General features: G+C 37.7%; 1 protein-coding gene across 3 annotated transcripts in view; it reads left to right on the plus strand.

Moving 5' to 3' along the window:
- LOC131430261 (vascular endothelial growth factor receptor 1) overlaps positions 1-18,859 on the plus strand; it is a 140,469-nt gene that overhangs the window by 109,310 nt on the left and 12,300 nt on the right. For 2 of the 3 annotated variants that reach the window (XM_058595078.1, XM_058595077.1), the window contains 5 exons: positions 6,154-6,311; positions 6,523-7,009; positions 7,077-7,252; positions 7,449-7,499; positions 17,603-18,830. In XM_058595078.1, the coding sequence (XP_058451061.1) occupies positions 6,154-6,311; positions 6,523-7,009; positions 7,077-7,252; positions 7,449-7,499; positions 17,603-18,830 (2,100 nt within the window). The remainder of the gene's footprint in view (positions 1-6,153; positions 6,312-6,522; positions 7,010-7,076; positions 7,253-7,448; positions 7,500-17,602; positions 18,831-18,859) is intronic. The other variant, XM_058595079.1, reaches the window with a different exon arrangement.

The following is an 18,859-nucleotide window of genomic DNA, read 5'->3' on the forward strand; positions in this document are numbered from 1 at the left end:
TCCGCACTTCGAACAGCGGGGCCGATTTCCACAATGGGAAGCTGTGTGTCCTAGCTGTTGACAACTAGTGCAATTCATTACCCGTGGTACGAAAAGTCGTACAGGCAGACGAACCCTGTCCAGGAGAACGAATTTCGGCAAAGCCGAGCCGGAGAAGGTCACCCGATACGAGTCCGAGTGGGGATAAGACTTTGTCCCATCCGCGGCGATCGATACTGAATGCAAACGTTTGCAGTCCAGTATCTTGACATTCTTAAGCAAGGGATCTTTAAAACATCCAACCCCATGTTTGAGAATGTCCTCGCATGTCAGACTTGGATCTGTGATCACTCCGTCTATCTCGACTTCGCGAGCTGGTATGTAAACACGGTAGTCCCGCGTAAAGTGCTTGTTTCGAGCGATCTCATTAGCCTGCTTCAAACTGGTTAACGAGACCCTGAGCTTATCCGAGCGAACTTTCAATATATTTTGCACGGTTGTATATTGTGACGTCAGGTCTTTAGAAATTTGCAATAAATTAAGTGGTTTTTCTATGGTCCGGAAATAAACCACATAAAGGCCAGCCGGGATCGAGGGTTCATCGGGATACTGTTTAACTCGGGTAGTCTTATTGTTTGGAGCAGATTTTGAATCTGTCTCCATTGTATCAGCGGGGGGAAGGGTACTATCAGAAGGACTTGTCATAGCGCGGCTGATTCTCCGCGCGAATTATAGGGGGTAATCAGAGTAGAGATATACGATAAAAAGTAATGAAGGGAAAAAAAACACTATACTCAACGGATAATTTGTGGCAAAACTCGGCCGCTGGGGCCACAAGTTGATTAGTTGTGCCTCCGTGTGCAAAAAACCTCTGAGAGGAAAAAGCACCGGTCCACTGTTTCACTTTAAATGTCTGATCCAAACGTCCAAGCAGCACTAGCCTACGGCACTTGCCACGCCGTCAACAACGATGGGTAATTGCACAAGACTTTCCAATATTTTATGAACAAACGAAAAAATGACACGTGAAGAAAATTTTCCTGACTGTTCAAGCACCAAGCCTACTGAGCCAACTGAAGCAAACATGTTCTTTTTGCTGCGTTCAAAACAAATTTTAATTGCGTGAAAACCAACACAGAAAATTTTTCTGACTTTTTTTATATGATCATAAATTGAAAAGCATCAATCGAAAAGGTGAGTGGATTGAATGTTTATGAGGTGAAATCGATGTATTGCGTGATTTAATGCCGGATGATATTTTTGCTATTTTTGATATTTTCAAAATGTCTACCGATTTCAGTTACCGGCACCCCATTTTTTTCGACAATTCGTGAAAAACTATCAGTGTTATGCAGGCTGCTGTTTGGTCAAACACCTAGCTGCTCATACAGCAGATGCTCCGGCTAAGAAAAAACATGGAAGACCAACCAAATCAACACCAAAGGCGCCACCATCCAAATCATCGACCAAAAGAGCCAAGGCGAAGTCACAATCAGGCAATGAAGACTTGTTCAGAACGCTTCCAAAAAGAAAAAAAACTGTTTTTTCTTTGAATAACTGCAGTCTTTACATATATTTTTTCCATTTTTAGTGAAATTTCATGGGGTGCCGGTAACCGTTCACGTCTTTTGAAATGGCCAAAATTTATCGCTTTACTAAATTGATAGTATTTTTTTTTTCAATCAAATGAATCAACTTAGTTTCTTAATCAGTTGTTAGCTAGGGACTTCAGCTTTCCATTGATGTATAGATGTCCGCATAATGTGCGAAGTTATGAGCTTAAAATAAAAGGGTGGCGGTAATCGAACACTCTCCCCTATTTTTTATTTAGAAACAAACTGAAGTTTAGCACGAAAACGTGCAAAATTCGGGAAACAATAAAAAAACTAATTGACAATATAATTCACAAATATTGTCAAATTAAATTCACAAAAATATATTTTGCTGTCTAGTGTACTTGTTACAATAAGAGTAGCGTACCGAGAAACCAGAACACAGAAAGAACCAATCGAACCAACAAAGGAACAAAGTTAATCCACATTACTTTGCGAGTGAATAGTGCAAGAGAAGTGTTGGTATCAAGAGAAAATTAACCTAGGAATTTAATCAATTGAAACTGTGTGAAATATTTTATGCTTATTAAGTACCCGGATTTTGTTAACTAGTTCTTAAGTAAAATTTATTGTGCTAATTTGGTACATCTTTCCTTGACATACCTATGGTAGAAATTTGAGCGCAATCTGTCAATTAGTTTGCTTGCGGTAGCTGTTAATGAGAGACTACGTCAAGTGCATTTGGTGATTTTTACTATGAAAAATTCAGTGAATTCATAAACAACTAGTTCGATTGAAATTGTCATTTGTTGACGCACATGAATGAAAATGGTGCAGAAAGCTTACGGGGACTCTCCCATCTCAAAGAGGGTCGTGAAGTGGTCCAAGATTTGCCTCGTTCTAGATGACCAGCAACATCAAATACCGAAGAAAATATCGCAAAAATTAAGAAAATTGGGCTGGAAGATAAAACATCTAAACATCTTAATTGGAGCTGTTCACCGCATTCTACATAATATATTGGGTGTGAGACGCGTTGCAGCTCGACTTGTACCGAAACACTTTGCATTTATGCAAAAAGAATACCGAAAGAACGTGTTTGAAGATATGGTTTTTGAGCATAGAAACAAAAAGAACCATAACAGCTAATCAGACATGGCTTCATGAGTATGACGTCGAAACCAGTAAACAATCGTGCGAATGGCGCTCGGAAAACGGATTAAAACCGCCCAATAGTTACTCGAAAGTTAAAGTTTGGCTCACGGTTTTTTTTAACTTTTTTTCGTTTTTCAACTTTTTTTTGGCTTTTTTTAATTTTTTTTTGATTTTGCCAGAGGGTTAGACATCTCGTCAATAAAGACTATTACCTCGGTGTTATGTAATATTTTCGTGAGTCAATCCGTCAGAAAGAGCCAGATTTGTGGAGGCCGACTTCAAATGATACAATTCATAACTACTTCACTTGTCAAATGATACTATATTCCATTCGTACAGAACTTTACAGGCCCAAGTGCCACTGTACGGGTTTATACGTATCAATTATTCTTCAAACAGATTTGTGCTTCTGTGCCTTATTCGATTAGTTCACGGGCTTTGTGATCTAATGTTTCTCGGTTCAAGTCGTGCTGTTTCTATCGAACTATTGTTTTTTGTTATTTCACTAGATTTCAAGTCATCTAATTTTCAAATCACACAATTTTACATGTTCCTGATTGTAAATTTGTGTGAAATATGAAGCTTCATTTATGTGCCTCTTATAGGATGTAAAATCACAAGATTTTTTTCGAGCTGTGTATTCTTCACCACGATAATATTGACACGGCACCACTGTTATCGCTAAGGCACCATATTCGTCAGATCTTAGAAGCAATATATCTCGAACACAATATACTGAAAAGAAATCAAACCTTCGATTGACTTTCAACGATTTGTGTTTTAGTTTTGATCAGTATCTTTTGTCTCAAAATAGGCCACAGTTCCAGAGATAACCTCTTCATTCGTGAGAAATTTCTTACCGGCAAGCATTTTTTCAGGTCTACGAAGAGCCAGTAGTCGCTGGGAGCAAAATCTGGTAAATACGGTGGATGTGGGAGCAATTCGAAATTTAATTCATGTAGTTTTGCCATTGTTTTGATTGACTTGTGACACGGTGCGTTGTCTTGATAAAACAAAATTTTTCTCTCTGCCATATGCGGTCGTTTCTTCGCAATTTCAGCTTTCAAACGCTCCAATAACGCTACATAATATTCACTGTTAAATTTCTCAAGATAGTCAATAAATATTACGTCACGCACATCCCAAAATACCGAGGCCATAACCTTTCCTGACGATTGTTGTGCTTTCGGGCGCTTTGAACGAGTTTCACCAGTTGCTGTCCACTCAGATGACGAACGTTTTGAATCCGAAGTGAAGTGATGAATCCATGTTTCATCCATTGTCACATATCGACACAAAAATTCCGGTTTGTTATGTTTAAACATGACCAAACTCTGCTCAGAATCATCAATCCGTTTTTGGTCAACAGGGAGCAAACGCGGCACCCACTTCGAATATAGCTTTCTCATAGTCAAATACTTATGCAATATACAGCCAACACGTTTTTTTGATATCTTTACGGTGTCAGCTACCTCACGCAACTTCACTGTTCGATCATTCAAAACGATTTTGTGAATTTTTTAAATGTTTTCTGGTGTTACCGCCTCATTTGGACGTCCAATGCGTGCTGCATCATCGGTGTCTCTACCACCACGTTTGAAGTCAGCAAACCAACGTTTTATTGTTGTTTCTGATGGAGTCTCCATAACACACTTTTAAAGCCGTTGCTTTTTCTTAACGGTATTGCTTCCCATCAAAAAGCAGTGTAAAATTAAAACACGAAATTGTTTTTGATCCATTGATTTGAAACGAGAAAACAATAAAAATCTTACTGTCTTCAAACTAAATCCCGTTGGTGTACCACGCTGAAACTGCTTGGAACACAATACAGCATCTACCCAGTGAATGACACTGCTACAGTCTCATTTCACACTAGTAAACACCAGCACCGGTACGACCATCCAACAGGGAACCGTCCGTACTACACTCTGCCTGTTTAAAAATTATTCGGCATGTGAGAATTAGATCTGAAGGAATGCATAAAGAAAATACGAAATCCCACGACAAAAAGGCCTAGCTGAAAATGACAGTTTCTCTTTGTTTAGTTTTTATTTCACGGTTTACCGGATTGATTTTATATTTGACGCCTTACTCTTCGCAAAACTTTCAAGTTAAAACCACAAGCTTTCGATTTATATTGGCAATTTTCAAGAAATTGCAGTAATGGCTACGTAATAATCGAAAGAGATAGTAAACAAAGAGAGGCTCTAATTGGCAATCAGGCCCTTTTGTCGTGGGACAATCGAATAGTAGCAACACCATGCTTGGAAATTTATTTAGCTTTGACTGAATACTCGCCATCTCGCCTGTCTGACACCAAACAAAGCATTGAGCTGAAATGTGTCTAGCGAAAGTTGTACAGATCGAATGAATGCGTCTGGATTTGATTTCCTTCGATTTTTCCAAAAACTCATCTGCATTTGCCAAATTCGTTGGTCTTCGTCAGTTTTTCCTAAACTTCAAGTCTGTGATTTAAAATTACTTCAAACTCTTTCGACGAGAAAGTGCCAGAAAATGAGCAGTTCAGACTGGGGAAATCAATTCACTGAAAGATTATAAAACAATGCAGCCAACATGTGCGCGGAATGAAGCGTCCATGTAAATTTACATCCGAAAAAAAACATTCACAATTTCCACTTTACATGTTACCGGCAGCACAGCAGGTGTGCTGACATTTAATTCAATTTCGTGAGTGTCAGTGTCCTGTTCGTGACAAATACACAATTGCTCTAACCGAAAAAAAATCCTTCCCAATTCGATAGCATTGCAGCTAGGAAAAGCAAAAGCTCTCGTGTTTATTTATTCATCGAGCTAGAAGCATATTATTTATGCAGTCGGATTTTTACTCTGGGGTTATCGTAGTGCAGCTTTTTTACATTAGTTCTGAAGAAACGAGACTGATATTCATGGTCGATGATAATAATAATTATTTCACTCTTTTTGGTAAGGTTTCCTCGAAATAGATGCTACAAGGTGATAACAATTATGAATCAATAATTTTATTAAACCATAACCATCATTGAAACATTTTTATATTTCATTTCTTCGATCGTACAGCGAACCCAATGTAGAATATTTTATTTATTTACGTATTGCATGAAAAAAAAATTCATTATATCAAACTTGTAGGTACATAAGTTGTAGTGTAAAGATTTTTGTTATTCTGTTGCATGAATTAGTTTTTCTGCTTTTGCATGTTTATCTTGTTATTTGCTTCGTTTCTGTTCCTATTTATGTTTCTTGTCAAACTATCACTTGTTCCATTTAATTTGCTGATTTTTACTGCCATTTGAGAAAAAACGTCCCCATTACCGAACTATTTTTTTCGGAAAAAAGCTAACATTTGCTACCGTTTCTATCCGCAAACCAATTATGCTTGCCATGGGTATAATCGTAAACAACTGAATATGGATAATTTCACATACATCCTGTAAACGAACCAACCAACCAACCAACCAACCTACAGCCGTCACGGAGTACATTCAGAAGCCACGAATTGAAAGCAGAACCGGCGAGTACATTAAGCAGGGCGAAACACTCAAACTTGTCTGCTCGCTGGACGTGTCCGAGGGTGTCAAGTTCGATATGCGGTGGATTCTGCCGAATAAGCAACTAGCGGAAAATGTGAGTAGATTTTTCACCGGAGGAAAAATCCTCGTTTGGATGATTTCAATAATTTTTACTGCAGCGATAAAGTTTGGATTGCCGAACAGTTATTATCCTGTCTAGAAGAATATGCTCTTCCAGACAGGATTTGACGATTTGAGAACCAAAGTTTACTCATACGATTCATGATAGGTATAAATATTTTTAACGAATGCGACACTCTTGACAGGACTCGAGAACCACGGTTAGCAGGATATCGGTAATCTCGCACCCACAGCGGCCCCACTACACCATCGGAACATCCGAGCTGACCATCGAACAGACCACCGGTGGCGATACCGGTTTCTACAAGTGCGAAGCTCAGGACCATCACAAACACGTGAATCATCGGTCGGCTCGAATTGTCATCGTAGAGCAGGGTGCCGCATTTATAAATCTAACCGAAGACAATGGGCTGGATCTGATTAATACCACCAGTAGACGACCCATCAAAATAGTAATCAAATACAGTGCCCACCCGATGCCACTGTTCCATTGGGTGCGGGACGATGGCGAGGAAGCTCTGGTGGCAGGAGATAAGTATAACATAACGGAAAACAATAAGCAAGTGTCACTGATTATCAAACATCCGAGTGTGTACGATACCGGCGTTTATACGCTTCACGCAATGAATGAAGGCATCAATGCCACCTACCACATGAAGGTCTATGTGAGGGGTAAGAAGCTTACTTTCAACGGAGATAAACAAAATCCCGTCCCTCTAAAACACATTCATCATTTCAGAAAAACCTGTTCTCAAGATCAATCCCATCTTTGCTCGTCCGAAGGAAATGGTCACCTTCGTGTGTACTTCGATTGGATATCCCAAGCCGAACATGCGATTTGCTTTCATCCCGTGTACCGGAGAACCATGGACCAACTGTTCGAAACCCATCCAGCCGAAGAACATTCGCGAATACGTAAGTATGCTTCACATTATATTTGAGTGCAATTTTTGAGGCATCCCGCTAAAAAAAAAGTGTGTCTTCCGATCATAAGCGTGGCCTTTTTCTCTCGATAAGAGCTTATGAACCTTTCAAATTGGCTTAACATTCTAAATCGCAACTATTCAAACCTTTGTTACGTGACATAAATTTATTCACTGTGTTTTCAAAGACCGCTCGATTAGTCGCTTGGGCAGAGCCGGACGAGATTGTTATGCTGAGGGTAAGTTGTAGAGAATAATTCCGCTTTTTTGTTGTGCTGGGATCCAGGGTGTCAAACGGAGTGGGGGTGCAACCGGTTATCCATGTTCAAATATTTTTAGTATAAGCAATAGTATCCAGGCTTTGGGTAAATCAGTCGGAACGATGAATCTTAGACACCTGATTTTTGCGGTGAGCTGCCTCCTTCGCTTATTTTTGTCTGCGGGAGGATGGTAACTTTCGCTCTCTATCTACGTGGTCTTAAATTCATTTCAAAAACTGTAGAATAATTTGAATCGAATTCCCATGAATCTAGGGCTCAGAATAATTCAATTAAGACTTTATTCGAACTTTGGAGATGGAGATCGAGATCGAACAGTACGCTCTTCATGTAAACCAGTGGTTCCCAATTTTTTTTTGTCGAATGCCCATTTTAAATACACCGTGGTCTTTTTTTATGCGGTTTTTTACGCAACTTTTTTTATGCGAATTTTCAGAGTTATGCATTTTTTTATGCGAAGTTTCAAAGTTATGCGGTTTTTTATGCGAATTTTCAGAGTTATGCGGTACGTAAATTCGCATAAAAAAAGACTTCAGTGTATATCATTCGTTCTACTGCCCACCAAGTAGAAAAAATAATATTAAAATTCTCCAACAGTCAACATTTCTGCAGTTAACTCGAGATTTAAATATGAAATAGATAGAAATGATACAAAAAATAATTTGCTTCCCAATCCCAACGCAGTAGAAATTAATAATTAATTCAAGACCCTTCCGTCAAACATTGAGTAAGGAAAACAACTACAAAACCTCACATATCATTGCTCATCCGGAGAAATAAAGTGAGATCGACTGGTAGAACCTGGATTCTTGCTAGAGATTCTATATCCGAATATGGATTCTGAACTTAAAGCAGAATCCTGTGGGTACTCTCCTGTTTGATATGACAAGAGTTGACGAGATTAGTAAATCCGACTAGTTCTTCAACGCTACGAAATTCTCGATGATATCAATGACGATGCTGACATCATACACCACAACTTAGCGAAAGAGACGTTGTCGTGTAATTTACAACAGGGATTCAAGATCTGAAAACTTATTAATCATTTTATGGAACGACAGTCAATGATCCCGTGAATTGTTGAATGAATGATTTTAGTTTACCTTCAAACTTTAAATTAGCTCTCATAATCGTTTTCTTACAGACAACCTGTTCCCTCTTTTAAATTTTTTCTCTAAAAACAACTGACAGTGCTTTTTAAACTCTCATTAGAAACCGTGTTAATTGCGAAAACCGTGTAAATAATAACCGTGTTAATTCCAGAATCCGTGTGAAAAAAGCCGTGTATAAAAAAACCGTGCGAAAAAAAACCGTGTAAAAAGAGATCTTAGTGTACTTATATTGGGAACATGGATCAGGATTCTAGACCTGGAGTTAGATTGTGAATCAGAACTCCTGACAAAGACCTAGATTCTGGACCTGGATTCTGCGTTAGTATTCTGTTTTCTGAACTTCTGACAGAGTTTCCGAAACTAAACTTTGAACCTATTATGCACTTGCACTGTGAGCCTGAATTGGATTCTGGAACTTAGTTCTCTAGGATTCCTCAATTCTAAACTTGAATCTAAATTATTGACAGAGCTTCTAAACCTAGACCAGGATTCTGAACCAGGACTCTGGAGTTGGATATCCGACATGGTTTCTGGATCTGAATTCTGAATCTGGACATGATTTTTGAACCAGAATTCCGTCAGAGATTCTTAGGCATAAATCTACCATTGGATACTGAGCATGGATTTGGATTCTAGACCTGAACCTGATTTCTTGGCTTGAACTCTCGATGAAGGCTTCGGGTCTAAATCTGGAGCAGGATTCTGGAGCTGGATTCAGGATTCCAAACAAGATTTTTACCTAAAAAATTTGACAGAGAAACTGGGAATGTACTAGAATCGTGAAACTTGATCCTGATTTTGGATTCTGAACCTGAAATTGAATTCAGAAACATTACTCTGGATTTGGATTCTGGGCCAAAATTTTGAAGCATGATTAAGAACATGGTTTCTGGATTTGAGTTCTGGATCTGCACTCTGACCTTGAATCCTGAATCTGTATTCTGAAACTGATATAGAATTCTTTATTTGGATTCTGAATCTGGACCTGGATTCTGTACAAGGATTCTAAACCAAGATCTGAATTGCAGACCAGGTTTCCGAACTATAATTCAAACTCAGAACCTGGACCTGAATTGAGTAACTTGACCTAACCTCTGAACATGGATTTGTGATCTGAGTGCAGAATCTGAATTCTGAACCTAAAGATTCTGGGCCGATGCTGGTCCTCAACTCTGGATCTATGGATAAGAATTCTGAACTCCTGACAGGAATACATAAGTTTTCGTGTGTTTTGGACATGAGTATTGATCCCAGGCCTAGATTCTGGGTTTGAATTCCTGACAGGAATTTTTGATCTGTACCTGAATTCTGAACCGGGAAGCAGGATTCTGGACCATGAATCTGAATTCTGGATCTGCTCTCAGGATTCTGAACAATATTTTGGACTCGAACTCTGAAAATCATTCTGACCATCTGAAGTCTGAGCCTAGACCTGATTTTTTTCTGCATTTTGTATGAATTGAATTTGGAATATAGACAAGGTATGAATTTCTGATGAAACATTAAAACTATTTACACTCATTCTTATTTGACCAATTCTTGGTCGTAACAGCTCTTAAATTTTCATTTTCTTACAATCGTTTTCTTTCTCACAAATGTCACAAGAATTGAACGGTGCACTAATCACATCGTTTTTGCAACTGATAGATTGGAATGGAATTGATTTTCGTAATGATATATTACCCACATGTCTATATAAATTTGTCATGAATACATTCTACTCAGGGCCTTTATCAGAAAGATTTTTTGAGTATCGAAGCCTACTATTTGCGACTCATTGCCCACCTGTCAACAATTTTGAGTTTACTATCCACTGAAAATGAGCTAATGCCCACTAGTGGGCTGTAGAGACCAGTTTGGAAATCACTGATGTAAACTGAAAGCAGTCGATTACAACTATAGTCCCTAATATAGGGTGTTTTTCAAGAGCTTATTGTGTTACAAGGTGGGGTTTTAGGGGTTCAAACCCCTCCCGAAACTTAACTCGAGTTGTTGTTCCAAAAAGTCACTTTGCATACTTTGTTATTCCAAAATTCCAGGCTGTCTTTTAAAAAGGGCTAACCATTTTTTTCAAAAAGTTATTGTCGAAAATCACAATCCTACCAAAAAGTGTTATACTAGTGTTTGTTTTACGAAACGAGTTAAATTTTTCAATACAAACACTGTAACAAAATTTTTATCCACTTCTACACTGAAAAAAAAAATGGTTTTGAAAATTTCAAATTGATTTACAAAGCAAAACCATTATTGATTCCACGATAAGTGAGTAAGTTCCGTAATCATACATTGCAAAATTGGCAAATTTAAGGAAAAAAAGTTTTCCTGGGCCAAACTGATTTTTCTATCCAGTAGCTTTTTATTAAAAACTAAACTAAACTGTGAGTCATAATAATTCAAGATTACAATGAATCTCATTTTGTGAGGAGGAAGTATCAGTGATGAGTGAGAAAAAGTTTTTGTTAAAAAAAACTTTTTCCCCCTCGAACGTCCCGGATTTGTCATTCTTGTACTTCAATTATTTAGTAAAAATGGTAGTAAAAATGTCCAGCTCTTTTTAAAACGGAAAAAAGCGAGCATTGTGATAAAATCTATTTGCTGCCAACTCTGAATACGATTTTGCGCGAAATTCGTCTATTCGAATTCTACACTGAAATAAAATCGGTTTTCAAAATTTAAAGTCGATTTACAAAAAAAAACCCACTTTTCAAATCAATGAACTTCTTGTCCATTACTGATACTTTTTGCAAATATCAGGTAACCAGTATATTTCTTCTCAAATTATGATTCATTGAATTCTGGGATGATAATAACTTTCAGTTTAGTTTTGCTTTCGATAAAAAGACACTGTAAATTTTATTTTTATCAAAATGAAAAATGTTTTTTTAATTGATTTTAAACATTTAAAGTCAAATTGGAATTGGAAAATCTGACCGATTTTGTGAAAATCACTAGTATAATACTTATTTTGAGCTTTGTCATTTTTCGTCTCAACTATTCGAAAAAAAATTGTCAAAAAGTTTAGCCCTTTTTAAAAAACAGTCTAAATCAAAGCATGCAATGAGACATTTCAGGGCAAAGTCTACACATCCAGAAAGTTCCATACAAATCTGAGAAAATTCCGCCAACTGCGAATATAATTTAGCGCGAAAGTCATCATATTTAAGTCAATTATAAAATGAATAATTCTCAACAAACGACTTTATCAAAAGTCAACTAATTATATACTAATAATAATAATATAATGCATATAATATATTCGAATGCGAAAGAAAATTAATTATCAGCTCTAAAACCCCCTCCGAATTTTTTTTTCTGGGTACGTGCCTGACTTCAAATATCCCCACAAAAATAATCGAGTGGCACCAAATCACACGAACGCGGAGGCCAACTCACCGGTATTCTCGAAGGATCAGGGTCATTTCGCCGAAAGCCGTTTCGCCGAAAGCCATTTCGCCGAAAGCCATTTCGCTGAAAGCCGTTTCGTCGAAAGCCATTCCGCTGAAAGCCGTTTCGCCGAAAGTCATATGGCCGAAAGGCTCATTTCGCCGAAAGCCATTTCGCCGAAAGGGTCATTTCGCCGATTCCTGCAATTATCTTAATGTTATAATTGGAATTGATTTAAAATTAACACAAATTAATGATAATACGTTAACGCCAGTTTTTTTGACTTACAATTATACTTCTTGAATAAAGATTGATTCTTGTGCTGCGGAATAAAGATTGATTCATGAACCTCAGGACTGAGTTCCCAAGGAAACTTGTAGACTAATAGTCACTAAGGATCAAAGCAATTGCATAGGTGTATCTACCAAGCAAATGTATGTGGTATTTTCCGTTTAATAAGTGAAAAATATCTAATGCGGCTTCGCCACATGGCACAGTGGTCCAAAACTGGAAAAAGGCGGTCAAAAGTCTGTACTCAGTTTCACTGATTTTCAATAGCTAACGTGTCTAGAAGTTTTACTCTTGTTACCTATATTACGCTTCTTTTGAAAGTGGCACCTTAATTTTTTGTTAAGGGAGTAGCACCAATTTCGAATAAAAATAACTTTTTTTTCACAATAAAATTTTTTTTTCTATCTCGTTTTGAAGAAAAAAACATTTGAAGTATTTTTGCTGAAAATATAAATAGTGTAAAATATTATTTTTTGAGATATATTCACTTTATTTTAAAAACATTTTTTTGGATTTATCTATGTAGAATCTACCTCTATTACCTAAGTATCTACTAAAAAGTGCGCGTAAACACGCATAAACATGCATGCTTGCACGCGCAACTTAAGCAAATTGTTGGGATTTTTATTTTGTATACTTTTTGACAATTAACAATATTATAAAAAATCTAAGTGGAACTTGATGCAACTTTCTTAGGCCTTTTCAAAGTGGGTTTTAAATATTGAAAATCCGAAAAATTATCAAAAGTTCAACACATATTAAAAAAATGGAAAAATGTTTTCCAATCAAAATATGAAAAAGTATTGCAAAAGTACAAACCTTTACGAAGAGATTTCATTTTTAAACGTGTAAATAAATTGAGTTATCGCGAAGCAACACGTTTTTTATGATGACATATTGATCGTGCGACGCTCACTTAGAGATGTGCGAAGCAGCTCATACCGGTGAGCAGCTCCGAAACCGATCAGATCACTAAAGGGAATCGATTCAATGTATCAGCTCATCAGCTCATTTAAATTGAAATGAAGGTTTGTTTTGAGCGCCGTTTTTCTTTCATATGCATGATCGAAATCATTGATGCACAAAGAACAATGCTATGCGAACTAACTTGTTTGCGAATTTGAGAATATCTGCATAAGTGTCATCCCTGAATGTATCTTAGCCTACTGAGTGAGAGGTAAGATTTCTTATTGACAACGGCTTATTCAATCTGTTTAAGAAGGATAAATACACATTTGGAAAAACGAACAAAAGCTCATGCACACATTTCTTCTCATTTATAACTCGTTCTTCAAGAGTCGAAAATCCGTTCAGCTTGTAGCTTGTTGCCACCTTATCAGCAGGGATGCTGGTCATTTTTCAAAAAATCTGTGATCAAGCCAAAAACCTGTCTGTGCAAAATCTGTGCACGTTTCCCCGTTTCCATAATAACTAATCGGAATCATTTTGGTAAGCAAAAAAAAGGTCTCACTTTTCCCTAACGCTCTGTAATTTTTGATGCTAAACTGTGATCAATTTTAAAAATCTGTGATGGATTCCAGAATCTGTGTAAATCTGTGACCATTTTCAGAAATCTGTGAAAATCTGTGCCATTTTTTAAATCTGTTCAAAAGGTTGAAAATCTGTGGAACACAGATTAATCTGTGAACCTGGCATCCTTGCTTACCAGTGCGGTGAACTGGTGAGTTGCGGTTCTTTTAAAAAGAGCTATGAGCTATCAGCTCTTTTAAAAGATTCGATTCACTGGAATAGCTCAGGAACGAATTGCCCATCTCTACGCTCACTGCAAAAGTGAGTTACAGACGCCAGACACCCTCCGTTTTTTAATCATGCATGGTTTCAGCACGACCATAGTGAAAACGAGTCACACGAATAGTACTTAGGATATTCTTATTATAAAATAAATTGGATTAGGAATATAATTTCCTAAAAGTATTGTAAAAGTTTGCTGCATTAAGTTGCATATTTCGCTTCGATACAAGGTTTCCTAGGTAAAAATAGGTAAAATGATGTATAACTTTTTCAGAAAAGAATATACCTATGCATTACCTTCTACAAAATTATGGGATTTTATATTTTCTACAATTATTCCAAACAAAATATAAAAAAAAATAACTTGAAACAAGTTATGATTAGAAAACTAGTTTTAAGGGAGTTGTCATTATTCAATAACTAAAACTAACTTTGGAATGGCCTAAAAAAAGTTCCATCGAGTTCCACTTAGAATTTTTGTATAGTATTGGGCATATCTTTTCCTATAAAGTTTGTAAAAATCAGCTGCATAAAGTGGCATATTTCGCTTCGGTGTAAGGTTTTATCATAGGTAAAAAAGGTAAAATGTTGTATAACTTTGTCAGGAAATAAAAAACCTATGCACTACCTTCAACAAAAATATGGGATTTTTTATTTTTTTCAATTATTCCAAACAAAGTATGCATAAAAAATAACTTGAAACAAGTTATGAATAAAAAATTGATTTTAAGGGGGTTGTCACAAAAACGCTTTGTATATCCGAAACGGTGCGACCTAGACTTTTGATATAATTGACAAAGTAAATTATTTTTAATAGTTCTAAAAGATAGTCGAAGAAAAAAATTTTCTATCTCTTCAGAAAAAAAGTTTTGGTTTGGCAACTACTGATTTATGTCCACGTTTTTATTGATTCGAAGCACTGTGCATCGATTTGATTCGTGTGTTGTTCGGCCCCGCTCCCGCTCGTTCGGCCCTAACTAAAGCAAAGAAATCTAGCTTTGAGTAGACCGGGTAATTTATGGTTAAAGCCGGGGCAAAATAAATGATATAGAAAAAGACCGGGCAAACGAGGCGTTTACAGGTTTGTATGCAAGAGGCCGCCGCTTCCGACGGCGAGTCGGCGTCGCCTCGGCGGCTTTATGCCGCCGAACCATTTTAACTTTGGTTATGTGGCCGCGCCACATCATTTATACAGGAGGCATAGTAACACAAAAAAATAATACGATGTATTCGAAATTACCCTTTCGGCGAAACGACTTTCGTCAAAATTCGAGAATCATATCGGATGTATTCAATGTGCGAACTAATTTCTTGAATATCATCGAACAGGATGTTCGCTAGTGAACTTTTCACAACTGATTTTTTGCTATGTGAAATCAGTTTCAGTGAGGATCGCGTTCTCAAAAAAAAACGGCACTGAGCTTTTCTGCAGTGAGTTTTCTGATCAATGATTTTTTTGTCTACAAATCAATTTTTGCTACATTACATCGGAAATATGATCATCAATTTATGATAACGACGATAACGACGATAACGACGACGGTTTTGAGCTAGTATGCGCAGGAAGCAGGTAGTAAAGCAAGTGCATCATTCCGGTTGGTTCAGATCCAGAGCTAAGTTCCAGTTCCAGTTCCAGTATCAAGAATTCAGTTCAGTATGGCATCAATTGCGGGACGTTCGCAGAGTCAGTTTGATTGCGTAATTCTGCTGCTGGTCGTTTACATTGAAGCAAAATATAACGATGTGGAACACTATACAAATTCAGGCCTTCTAATGTTGTCTAAAGAACTATAAAGATTGCTTAAAATAATCTATTTTGTGCAAACCTTGAATAGTTTTATTAACTTTGAGCACTTTTCGCACCAAATGAGTGCGAATAAAGCCAGCATTTGACTGCTTCGCGTTCGAGAAAAATGTTCTGAACAGTGTTTAATATCGTAGAGAATTCCACAGTTTGGCCTTTCTGAAGGCCAGAAATGATTCCCGTACAGAATTTGGCTAGTTTCTTTCGATGAAATATGCAAACCAGAAATGAAAAAATTGATATTAGCATTATGTATGTTGTCATTACGTTACTCACCCACTTTTTTTTTATTCTAAAAATTAAGGGTGTCACTGTGAAAGGGTAACAAGATAATAAATAATACATAAATAAATTAAACACAATAAATTGGTAATACGATATTACGTATTACACACCTCCCACATCCGCACCTCCTCATTATACTAAAAACAGGAGTCCACCAGTCATCGTTTGACATCGAGTAGGCATGAGGTCGGGGCTTGTTTCGACCAGAGCTAAGTCAATCAAACTGCCGATACGAAACAAAATGAGATGAAATTTGTCGCTCCTTCCGAAATATCGTGCACCTTTAACTTGCAAAGTACATGAACATTATTTGTTGCTGAAAAATTAAAGAGTTGGTTATCGAAGCGAAAAATTATTCAAGGAATTTCATGAAACGAAATGTGAAAGATATAATTTTGTTCAATACAGAAGAAATTCATTGCATGCACTCATTTTTTTTTTGGTTTTATAATCAAGTAACATTAATCGAGGAGCATGTATACTGAACCAAAAACGTGGATCAAATTATTCCTAAGATAAGCTTCGAACTCAAAAGGATTTTTAAAACTGGCCGTAACTGTACAGTTTATCGAATGTTTGCTTTGAAACTCCAAACTGCTTTGATGAACATGAAATAAGCTTGACATACGCAATCGAGGAATTATCCGCGGAATGAAACCGATTGTAACATACCACGATAAAAAACCCCCGGGATTACAAGTGAACAAAATGTGATCTTCACATGAAATTTTCGTGGTTGTTTTCTGCAATGCTCAACTTCGAAAACTTGAATAGCTTTTGGCACCAGCATTACTTTTACTCCTTCGTAAGCAATATATAAATCACGTTCATAATTGAAGAGGAGCCAGAATATGTATTAAATTTTAGACTTTAAATCTGAATGAATTATTAGTTTTATTACTTACTACGCGTCTCTTATTATAAATCTATTATGATATATCACAAGATTCTTAGGGTGTAGTTTGGATAAAAGAGGATAACGGTGAACATTACATTACCGAACAAAAAACATTACTGAACATAACGGTCTTTTTTCATGTGAATCATGGAAGTATTTCGAACTTTCGAACTATCGGAATAATAAGCTGAAATGTAATAAGAATTCTTGTTTGAATTTCTGTTCTTCATACGATGTACATTTTCATAGAAACACATATTTTCATCGTTTCAAAGAAGTTTTTTTTGTCAGGCGGCGACATTAAATTCAGGTTTGAAACCAAATTCACCCACTAACTCAAATGTACACCCCCACTCCGCCCATGGACTGTGTCTTCGTTGCTCATTTCCGTAGGCTGCTTCCGGTGTTTGTGTGGGTCGTCTCGCTCTAGCTGATGGCGTAAATTAGAATCCAGTTGTTCCTGTTTGTAGCTTTTGATGCTTTGTAAACACGGGCATACTTGGCGTATAATTTTCAATCACTTCGATGTGTCTTTCAGGGTTCTCGTGTTCAGGAAAGTGGAGAAAACCGAGAGATCACCACCGTCGAACAGTACAGCTTCCAGGCGGATACGGCAGGTTACGTGGGCTGTTATGCGGCCAACAGTGAAGGTCAGGACTTTGTAAAAGCTGATTTACTGATTAGCGATTTGGAGGAACCGGTCTCGATTGTACTGGAGGCTCCGAAATCAGACGTCACTTTCGGAGATCGTGTCTCGATCGTGTGTGCGGCCTCGGTCTACAACTACACTAGCCAGATTGCATTCTTCCAGAACGATGTTGAGCTAGCGGACGACAGTACGGATGGAGTGTCTTTTGAGACTTGGTACGAAACGTACGCATTCAGAAAAAGACTGATAATCGATGATGTCAGCAAGGAGCACGAAGGAGAAATTCGCTGTCAAGCGAACGTGGCCAACTCGGATCTTATCGAGAGTAAGGAAATTCGGTTGATTGTGCACGTGCCCATCCAACCGAGGATTTTGGAAGGAAGTGGCACTGTTGAGCTGGAACTAGGCATGGGTGACACCAACCAGTTCCAGTGCAGTGCCGAAGGGATGCCCCAACCGACGGTAGAATGGTTGAAAGATGGCATGCCGATGGATTTCGAGAATGAAACCCGGATTCAACTGATCAACGGAACGACGGTGTTCTTCCAGTTCCTGAAGTCAGAGGACTCCGGTGAATATTCGTGCCGAGTTCAGAACAAGGTGGGCCAGGCTGAGAAAATATGGAATCTACGGGTAAAAACTGTGACCATTCGAAGGACTTGGATATATTTGGTCCTCGCGCTGTTGTTCGCATTATGTATGGCGGTTATTCTAATCTCAATGTTTTATTATAAGAAAAAAAGGGAAGTGAAAGCTATGAAAGAAGCCGGCCTGGCCAATTTCGAAGAAGGTAACTTAGAACAAATGAATCCGGAAATCTCTCTAGACGAGCAAGCGGATTTACTCCCATACAAAAGCGAGTATGAATTTCCGAAAGAAAGACTAAAACTTGGCAAGCAGTTGGGAGCGGGAGCATTCGGTGTTGTGATGAAGGCCACCGCCGCCGGGATTATGGTCAATGAAGACGAGACGACCGTTGCCGTCAAGATGGTGAAGAAGCAAACCGACAACGAAGTGATGCGAGCTTTAATTTCCGAGCTGAAGATCATGGTCCATCTGGGCCAACATCTCAACGTGGTGAATCTGCTTGGGGCCGTCACCAAAAATATCGCGAAAAGTAAGTGGCGATCTAGATTGAAGATCATG

Source organism: Malaya genurostris, chromosome 2 (assembly GCF_030247185.1).
Source record: "Malaya genurostris strain Urasoe2022 chromosome 2, Malgen_1.1, whole genome shotgun sequence".
Lineage (NCBI taxonomy): Eukaryota > Metazoa > Arthropoda > Insecta > Diptera > Culicidae > Malaya > Malaya genurostris.